Source organism: Hipposideros armiger, unplaced genomic scaffold (assembly GCF_001890085.2).
Source record: "Hipposideros armiger isolate ML-2016 unplaced genomic scaffold, ASM189008v1 scaffold_241, whole genome shotgun sequence".
Classification (NCBI taxonomy): Eukaryota; Metazoa; Chordata; class Mammalia; order Chiroptera; family Hipposideridae; genus Hipposideros; species Hipposideros armiger.
The window spans coordinates 350,774-360,787 of record NW_017731591.1 but is presented as its reverse complement, the minus strand read 5'-3'; the positions used below and the strand labels follow the sequence as shown (position 1 = coordinate 360,787).

The 10,014-nt window shown below is 49.3% G+C and overlaps 1 protein-coding gene across 1 annotated transcript in view; it reads left to right on the top strand.

Annotated features, from left to right (window-relative positions):
• LOC109389722 (uncharacterized) overlaps nucleotides 1–10,014 on the top strand; it is a 108,285-nt gene that overhangs the window by 47,657 nt on the left and 50,614 nt on the right. Inside the window, exon 5 of the mRNA XM_019655506.1 lies at nucleotides 7,753–7,887. Coding sequence (XP_019511051.1) covers nucleotides 7,753–7,887 — 135 coding nt within the window. The remainder of the gene's footprint in view (nucleotides 1–7,752; nucleotides 7,888–10,014) is intronic.

Sequence of the window (10,014 nt, the reverse complement as noted above, 5' to 3'; positions counted from 1 at the left end):
GGGGACAGGGTGGCCCTGCTGGGAGGGGGGACAGGGCTGAGGTCCTGGTGAATCCCGCCGGCAGCCCCGAGACGTCCTCCTGAGCGCTTTCCATCCCCATGTTCCATCTGCTCTACTCGCAGCTTTTGTAGCTTTCTGACCTGCTCCCATGTGAGAAACAAGTGGGACTTTTTACTTTCTAGAAATGTTTGTCAGTGTTTGAGGGGTCAGCGTATGCGCAATGCAGGAAATTTAAAGTGAGTAAAGGAGCATCGAGGGAGAGGTGTGTCATCCCTGTGCCCTGTGCCGGCTCTCCTCCCCAGCGACGGCCCCCGCCTGCTCCTCGCACGACCCAGGCACACAGGGGCTTGGGGACACTGCGGTCGCCGTAAGAGGGACTTGGGGAACACTGCGGTCGCCTTAAGAAGGGACCTGCTTTCTCATGGTTCGCCTCTAGGTCTGCAGCTCAGTGCGTCTTTGTGGTCCCTTGATTCAGTCCCAGAGGGACTCTGCGCGGCTCGTGCCTGTGACCGGGACGCTGTAGATGTGGCCGGCTCGGGCAGGCGGTGTGTCCTCACGCTGCCTAGTCCAGCCCGTCTGCTTTACAGAGCAGATCAGTTGCTTAAACATTCAGTGAAACGTGACGTTTTGTCACTGGTGTGAGGAGTTTCAAGTGCCCATGATACCAGTACAAGCTTAACAAAATCTGTCATGTCTCAGGTTGTACCTCATGGTTCCCAGCAGCCTGATCACTCAGGCCATTGATACCTGTCGTGTGAAGAAATATTGGAAGTCCGCAGCCTCTGCCTTCACTTCTCCTGGACAAGTTTCCTCATCTGCGTGTTTGTCTCTTTATCTAAAAATCGGGGGCGGTAACAGAAGGCGCCCCTGGCCCGTCACCCACACCGTGCGGTGAGCCCTGTATCCCCATTCCGTTTGCGTCCTGGAATTGGGAACCTTGTCTCTGGAAGACACATTTAGATCCTATTATGCCATAAGCCGGTTTTAAATTCTGATTCAAGAAATGGTGGCCAGGAAGGCTGCTGCAGACACAGCACCCTGCTCACGTGTCGCGATGTCTCCGGCGTTCTCTGCCCTGAGGAGGAGGGAACACCCACTCAGCCTTAATAAATATAGAAACAAGTCCTCGCTCACTTTGTTCCCTGTTTATTTGGAGAAATGGCAAGGGTAAGAATATATCACGGGGCTTGTTTATCGTGTCGTTTTCCTGTCGTCATGAAATGTGGTAAGACCCAGTCTTGAAGTCCTTTATTTAGGTTAAGGTTCTTTTCAGCGGAAACATGAAATTAAAAAAATATATATTCCCAGAGAGCATCTTCGGTCTGGCCACCGTGGGAACACGCTGGGCTGTGCCAGACTTTTTCATGGATGGAGAGTTTGTCACAAAATCCTGCAGCTTTATTGACGCTGGGCCTCGCTCCAAACATGTCCTGTGTTGACACGTGCTCAGGAGTCACCATCATGTGCCATGTGGTGGCCACTGTGATGGGATGGATGCTTGTAAGACGTGGTGCTCAGAGGAAAGCAAGAAGATCGAAGCAAACCCTGTACCAGGCACTGAAGACGCGGTGACCTTTTGTCTGACATGTTGAAGCAGGAAATGGGTTGGCGTGGTGTCACCAAGGCCTGTCCTTCAGCTCCCACTTGGAGGAAACGGCTAGAACAAGGAAAACAGACGTGTAGCTTTCTCTGGCGGAGCATCCGTGAGAACCTCTGCGTGGAGGACAAAGCTCAAGGAGCCTGAAGCCAGCACAAGGCGTGTCCGAGTGTCCGGCCACGTTGTCAGGTGGCCGAGTCCCCGACGGCTGCGCGCTCAGCCTGTGCACCCCGATCGCGAACGTGGGAGACCAAGAGAAAGTCTGTGGGGCGTCGGCGGTGATGCGCCTGCTGAGAACTGTGTCGTCACCTCAGTGGCCTGGTTGAGACTCTCGGCAGCGTCCTTCATGGGAATGTTTGTTTTCTTAACTGTTTTTCTTTTCAACCTGCACAATTTCTGCTTAATTCTGTTTTGATAGTTTCCATGAATTTCTGCATGAGAAAAGCAGGAGCTAATCTCCAGACACATGCACGCCTAAGTATGTGTGTGCATACATTTATATTATACCTGTGTAAAAGATGAGTTTTCAGTGTAATGACAAATTGTGCATAAAACCCAGGCTCCCTTGTGTCAGCTGCGTGCACTAGGAGTAGAGGGGCGGGGGCCTAGACCCGGCGGGTTCCCCAAAGGGCCTGTGACCGACGGAGGGCTGCCACTCACTGCTAATGCTGATGGCGCTAGAAGCCACAGCCCAGGTACCTGGAACGGCAGGTGCTGGTAGTGTTAGGACAGGGATGGAGGTGAGTGCTGAGATGTCGCCAGCAGCACGAGGTGACAGGCAGCCTCAGCCTTATGTGTAGACACGGGGCTGCTGGCGTGACGAGAGCTGGCATGGGCCCTGCGACCCCCTCCTCAGCTTTGCACGTGTGACCTGGCGGGAGGCGGGAGGGTGTGGGCCCCGTGCTCAGGTAACCGTCTCCCCAACAGGAAGGAGGCAGGCTCCGTGTGCAGAGTGGACGCACCGTGTTTGCGGGAGGCGGGCGTGTGATTAGCAGTGGGGACGCGTGGGTGTGTGGTGCCTGACTTCCGACCCTGCAGGCGAGTCCGTCCCACGAGCCGTCGGACTCCGTGTTCGTGGGCAGCCGTCGTGTTCCGCTTGCAAACCGTGGTCGGGAGGCAGTGCTCGCTCTGGAAGCCTCGGAATACAGCCCCGTAGGCATCAGGCTTCCTCCAGTCGGAGCTGAATGGTTTCCAAATATTCAAAAGTCTGATCTGCTCAAGGGCTTTGGGGGAAGGGAGGTTAGGAACAGCATAAGTGCTTGAATGGAATTCTTTTCTCAAATATCAAAGTTGGAGATGACTTTTTGTGGATGTCCAGACCTGCCAAGCAGCCCTTCTCTACACAATGCTGTAGCGTTTGTCTCTGAAAAGGAGGCTGCACGTTAGGTTCCTGGTCGTCGGGCAGAAATGAAGCAAAACCAAACTATTAATACACACAGCTTCTAACTGAGCTGCCCGCCGCGTGGAGACACTTCCTTTGGAGCGTTTGCCAGGACACACGCAGAGACTGTAATATGTAAATGTGTACATATTATACCTTTGTATCAATCCTCTTAGTAGCAACTTTGTAATGTCTATGACGAAGGCCACACGTGGTCTCTTAGAGCGTTTTGGGTTTCAAGTCCAAAGTCCTGTGTTTTGTTTTTTAGCTCCTCGTTTTGTTTTAAGCTCCGCTGGCATTAAGAACAGAGATAGTCCGGTTGTCAGCATGCACTGAGTTTGGGAGCAAAAGACCGTTGTGGCAGACGAGAATATATTAAGCCTTTGCTCGCAGGTACACCTGTCTAGTGGCAGAGAACATTCCAGAGCAGCGGTTCTCAACCTGTGGGTCGCGACCCCTTTGGGGGTCGAACGACCCTTTCACAGGGGTCGCCTAAGACCATCGGAAAACAAAAAAGATATTTACATTACGATTCATAACAGTAGCAAAATTACAGTTATAGAGTAGCAACGAACATAATTTTATGGTTGGGGTCACCACAATGTGAGGAACTGTATTAAAGGGTCGCAGCATTAGGAAGGTTGAGAACCGCTGCTCTAGAGGGTGCCTGTTTCTCTTCGATTTAAGCATTCCTGGGCACAGCAGAACATTCTGTTTGAGCGGATGACATTTTGATTGGTGTTTGTCTTGCTTCAGTGACTTCCTTGTAATTATTGTAGCTCGGTAATTTCAGGAGTGGGACATGTCCCTTCTGTCTGTGACAACACTTGGCCACGCCGAGAAGCTGAGAAGTCAGGCCCTGATTGTATTAATTGCCTTCGTTACTTATAAAGTCAGCGCCCCACTTAGCAGTGGTAAAATATGAGCAACATAATTTTTAAATATGATATTTCTGAATGCGGCTAAGTTGTTTTTTTTTTTTTAATCTTTGTATACAGCGTGTGCCTGTGTGTGGGCACATATAAGACTATTGGAACATCCGTATTTCTTCTCTAGTATCAGATAGTTTACCGGATATTTTCTAGCCTGTGGTTTCTGTGATACCAAAGGCAAGAGTGAAATTGGTGTATTGCGAAGAAATGCGTTTTCTTTTTATCCTCTGAAGCCTGACGCAGCTTGTAATGCATCTGTCTGGAACGCTCGTTGTGAATCTGACCATGTCACCTCCTGGTTCAAACCACGTGGGCTCTTTCCTGACAAACCTCCTTAGCCAGACCAGTGGGACCGACCCCGCTCCACAGCTGCACCCCGTTCCCTCCCACTCCCCTGGGCCGCCTGTAGCCTGTCTCATTGGTCATCCTTGTGCGTTTGTAACAGCCACGGACACTGAGGTCACCTGGGTGACGCCCAGATACTTACCTGGCAGGGGGCCCTGGGCTCTGAGCAGGGTCCCGGAAGCCCCCACCCAGCCAGACATTGACGCGGTAGGTGGTGGACCTGGGCCGCCTGGGGGCCAGGTGGTCGTGATGACGAGGGTCCAGGCGAGGGTCCAGGCGAGAGGCTCAGACCGTAGCAGGCCTCCTTTACCCCTGGGCGCCCCCGCATCGACCCGCCGCACACACACACCTGAGCTCGGCGTCCCCACGCCCTCATGGGCTCCCTGACCTCCCTGCTGAGGGCCGTTCTCTAGGGGCCTCTGTGCCTCGCTGTACCTCCACGCCGGCCAGCTCACAAGCACCCCGTACCCCCTGAATCGCGTGTCACCCCCACTTGTACAGCCATGAGGGCGGGGTGTGCGGTTCCCTGGCGGCCCCACCCCTCCCCCAGAATTACCATCCCAGCATCTGACAGGTGCTCAAGAAATACTTGCTAAGCACAGGATTTTCACAAAGACTTCATAGTAGAGCGTCTGGGGGCATGTTTATACTTTTTAAAAATGACTGATACGCACGTTACTTTGGGGCGCATTGTTAGGAAGATAACGTGTTAAGGTAGCACCTTTTTAATGCCGTCTTACACGCTTTCCTGAAATAATTTTCAAACGGCGGCAGACCCTGTGCTGTGTCCTACCTCACCATTCAGGTAGAAATGCTTCTCACTCACCCGGTTTCCAAAGATCTAATCTCCCCAGTCGACGTTTTCACTGTTCTGGGGGCTCAGCAAGAAGCGTTGTTTGAGAGCCCACAGCTGAGCGCACAGGGAGCTGGGGACATCGGAGCGGCCAGTGGTGGGAACACGACGTCCGCCCAGCACACGTGCGTCTGCCTACACTCTGCTCACCTGTTTACAGGTGTTCCTTTCCCGTTGCAGCGTCAGGACCTAGGTTATACATGTTGTTCTCTGGGTGCGATAGGGCAAAGCCTCCCCTATTTTGGGGGTGCTTTTTCTAATGATTATGATGATGTTACTACAGGGCCTTTTGCTGGAGTTTGTCCTTTTTCTCCTGAAAATTCCAAGGACCTGTTCTTGTTAAATCTTTTATTTTGTCAGTACCAAATTCTTCCCCAGTTGGATTTGGCGTATGAACTGGATGGCTTGAACTCGCAGAGGAGAGACAGCAGTTCAGCCAGGGTCGCACCCCTCAAACCTCTCCTGCCCTCGAGACTCGCCCGTTGTCCCCAGGGGTTAGCGCACCTTGGCATCGCTCCCGACTTCGTGACTCGGACGCGTTGCGCATCACGCTACTGCTGCTCAGGCTCGCCGTGCCTTTTGTGACTGACTGCCACTGAGCTGTATTTGGGAGTTCAGGAAAATCCTTGCTTTTCTAGTGTGTGTGTGTGTGGGGGGGGGGGCGAAAAGGAGAGAGAGAGAGAGAGAGAGAGAGAGAGAGAGAGAGAGAGAAGGAGGGGGGAGCGGGGCTTTCTCATGGTTTCTGGAGCCACCTCACAGCCTGATTAAAGGCGGGGATGGCAGCTGTGGCTTGTCAGTTATAAGTTTAATCTAGAAGGATTGCAGTTATTGGGGCAGGATCTGGAAGCTTCCGGTCCAGGTGAGACATCAGCCCTGGGAAGGCTGGGAAGCGCCACACCTGGCTGAGGTCAGGTGCCCTGCTGGTTACTGACTTCGCTCTGCCACGTGGGACCTGGTGCTGGGGGCACAGCCTCAGCGCCTCGGTGTCACACGCGCCGTGTGGCAGGCCCTGCACGTGTCCCATCCGTGTCCTCCTGCCTCTATCACCGGTGCACACTCCCTTCCAGGTGCCGCCATGTACATGTCTTCACCTGAAGGCATTTTGGGCTCCTGCCCGTTTTGGGGCACGTTGCTGCCCCAGTGACAAGCTGAGGACGCTGGGCAGTGACCAGTCCTGCAGGGTGGCCTCCGAGCGGTGACAACAGCGGTGGTGTGTAACCAGCCCCGCTCCTTTGCCCCTTGACGGGATCGCCCTTGGATGACCTTGAGGCATACGTTGGGCACGGCCCCCACGTCCAGTTTCCCCAGTGCGTGACGCTGTGGTCACACGTGGTTCTGCGGCTTTACGCCTCGCCCATGTCGGCAGCCTTCCTTACTTTCTCTCTTGCCCATACCCAGCTGTTTCTGTCCTCACCTGCCAGGGAAAGCGCTTGCTTGCACCTGAGCTGTTCCCCACCGTTTGTGTTAAGGGGACCCCTGCCTGAGACGTGTGCACTGTACACAAGGGGCTGGTGACAACGGGTCCCAGTGCCCGAGGTGGCGCAGGCTGCTCCCTGCCGCGCTGTTGGGGGTCCGCCCGTCCAGGCCCAGGGGCGGGTGAGAGGTGGCTGACCCCTGGCATCGCAGCTGCGGCCGCGCCGCTGAGCCCGCGCACCCCAGGGACGTGTCAGACCCAGGGCTATGGGGGGGCTGCTCAGGGTGTCACTGGAGGACAGAACTCAGGCATTGTCATAGTTTCCCTCCCCAAGTGACTGTTAGTTGGGACACATCACATGTCACACCCCATATTGAGGAACCACTGTCTCAAGACTGGGGTTCTCTCCTTAGCTGAGCGGTCAGTGACTCTGTCCAGGCGCTGCTGTCTGGCCGGAGCCGGGCACCTTCCCTGCTGACCGCTGCCCACTGTCCATTCCCCCCGGGGGACGGGCTGGGTCTCAGCTGCCCAGAGTGGCCACTGGCCTTAGGTGTGTGTCCAGCTGACATGATCCTAAACCACGCCATCTAACTGCTTTCAAACGGTGCTGAAGGTGACACAGGGTCTTCACAAAGCTACGTTCACGTTGATGCCAAGTCAAAAACGTAGAAAAGAAAATAGTTTCATTTGCAAGATTCTCAGATGGAACAATTTTCACCATTAGCAGTTTTCATCTGTTTTATGCAGCGTGTATAGTTGGGGGTTTTCTGCAATTGTCTCTGAAAAAACAGGCTGAAGATGAACGCTGACAACGCTGTTTATAATTAATACGCCTTAGACGGAGTCAGGGACTGCGAGAGGGGGTCTTCGACGTAGCTGCTCTTAGTTTTACAGAAATGTGATCATTAGAGAAAATGAGAAAAGTCACAATTTCAAATCTTTGTTTTATTTGTTATAGTTATTATGTAGCACAAGTTTTAATATTTAATGTGTTAAGTTTTAATATTTTAGTATGCAGAACATTTCAGACATTTTGAAGCTGCTTCCGTTTGCCTGTCGGTTACATGAAGTGTTTAAGTATCTGCATTTCATATATTTCTTTTTGCATCAGAAAAGATTCATTTCATTTGAGGATTTTGAGTGGCATACGGTTTTATGAAAAGAAGAAAGTCTATGTTTTAAAGCACGTCGTCTTTTCAAGTCTGACTGCTTCGTACACATATTTTACAGGTTAAAGGATTTACCTGAAGACAAAGGGTTCTGTTCCTCGGAGACTGGACAAGAGTTACTCTTGCTGTTGGCAATTAAAGATGAAGTTGTCATGGAAACAGTGGATCCTGCTTTCTTTCATTGGCTGCCTCAGAGGTAAAAACCAGCTGTATTTTCTAAGTTGAGGTTAGAACGACACTTGAGTCATCTATTAAATAATTTGTTAACTGTTGAAGTAATGTTCCTCCAGTAGCAAAGAGAAATCTTGTTGTCCAAAAAGAAAATTCTGATTCTCTTTTCTGATTATTGGGTCCTCTTTTCACGCCCCATTTAGCACATCACTTTATTTCCATAGCAGATAAAGTGACTGCTTACAGATCTCCTGTACTGTGAGCACAACAGTTCATCAGGATTTATAAATGTTCACTCATAACTTTCTTTTTCCCAAAAGGAGCTAAAACTTGTCATCTCGAGTGTGAACGGAGGATATAAATTTGAAAGAATGCCAGGTTTCATATCTAATCTTAAAGACAACACTGTGCTGCTTCTGGCAAATAACTTATTTAAGGGACCAAACCAGCACAGGCATCTTATTTGTTAATTTGGAAAATTTGAAGCTTAGGACAAAGTGGAACAAAAAGGAATAATTCCCCAAATATCCACCATTCAAAAGTAACATAAATCATTTGATGTATCTCTTTTTTGTGTTGTTTTGTCTTCTAGAGGGGTGGGTAAGAAAAGGGTTTTTGTTTTGTTTTGTTTTGCTTTTTTTTTTTTAAAACTTTTTTTATTTAAATATGTACACAACAGTTAGGTTTCAGTTTTTTTTATTATTATTATTGTTTTCCTTCTTTTTATTATAAAAATTCTCCGGCACCTACAAAGTTGAAGGAATAGTACCATGAACAGCCACATCGGCCCCACTTGGATTTGACTCCTGTGCCGGCCACGGTGTTTCTCCCACCTGTCTGCTCTGTGGGTGTGTTTCTCCATTGACTGGCTGATTGGTTGGTTGATGGATGGATTACGCCATTTAAAAGTAAATTGCAGAAATCATCACTTATTACCCCTAAAAATTTCAGTACCCAACTCCTGAGAAGACCGATTTTCTAGAAACACAATTTCGTTATGATGCCTAAGGAAACTAACAAAGACATCGTGCGATGTTTTCCCCTCTAAGCGGAGGGACGGCTGTGCAGTGAGGCCACACACCTTCTCAGGTAAAACATGCATTATTTGAAGACATGCGTATATTGGAGTAGATTTTGAGCCCTCGTCTCAAGTTTTAAACAGTCTTTAAATATTTAAACGAAATGAAAACCTCCAACTTTTAAATCAAGTTTTTGTTTGTTTGTTTGTTTTTAAAAGGGTTTTCCCCTGTGATGCCTCAGTTTTGTTCCTAAAACATTTTCTTTGACTCTGAGGGGAAAAAGGAGTCATTCTTTACAAATCTCAGCCTTTTCAAATCGTCTTTGGAGACATATCAAAACTAAGTGTTGCTTTTCTTTTTTTTCCTCTCTTGGGTTATTTTCTTCATTTACAAAGTTTGAAATTTGAGCCCTGTTGTTATAGAATGAGCAAGATGAAAGAGGATATACTGTGGTGATATTATTCATGATATCAACTTTTATAGAAGCAACTTTGAAATTTCCAAATTAATTGGAAATAGAAAGATACACCCAGAAAGTGGAGGTGTAGCTAAAGAAAATGAGATCCGTTTTTCAAAGGTTTAGCATTCCGAACTGTAATTTATACTGTGTGCAAGTTGTATTGTTTTTCAGCTCTTTTGAGAAATGTTTTACATATTTATGAAGGAATTTATAGAAAAAGCAGTATCCATTTTACGAAGATACTAAGACTATCAAAAAATGCAAAAGTCCACTTGATTCTCTAGGTGTGTTGGTAAGAAGCTGTCAGGGTTGGGAAGGGGCCTGGATGACCTGATCTGTGGTGCGTGGTGTGCAGGGTGTGACTTATGCTAAAAGCTGGGAGCCTTTATAATTACACGACGGACAGGAATTTGGCTCTTCCCAGTTTCCTGAGCCGCTTACATCCTGAAGGTTGGTGCTCCTTTTGGAATGTATAAATTTTAGATTAAAAGCCTGGCTTGTGAGTGTGATGTTCTGTTAACCAATATTGGGTCTTTTTTTTTTTATGTATTGCAATTAAAAATCTGTTCCTTAGGTAGGAATGATCTCATAATAAATGGCAAGTGAGACATACTGTGTGTAGGAGTGTTTGGCCAAAGATGCAGACTCAGTAAATGCAGCAAGTGCTTGATAA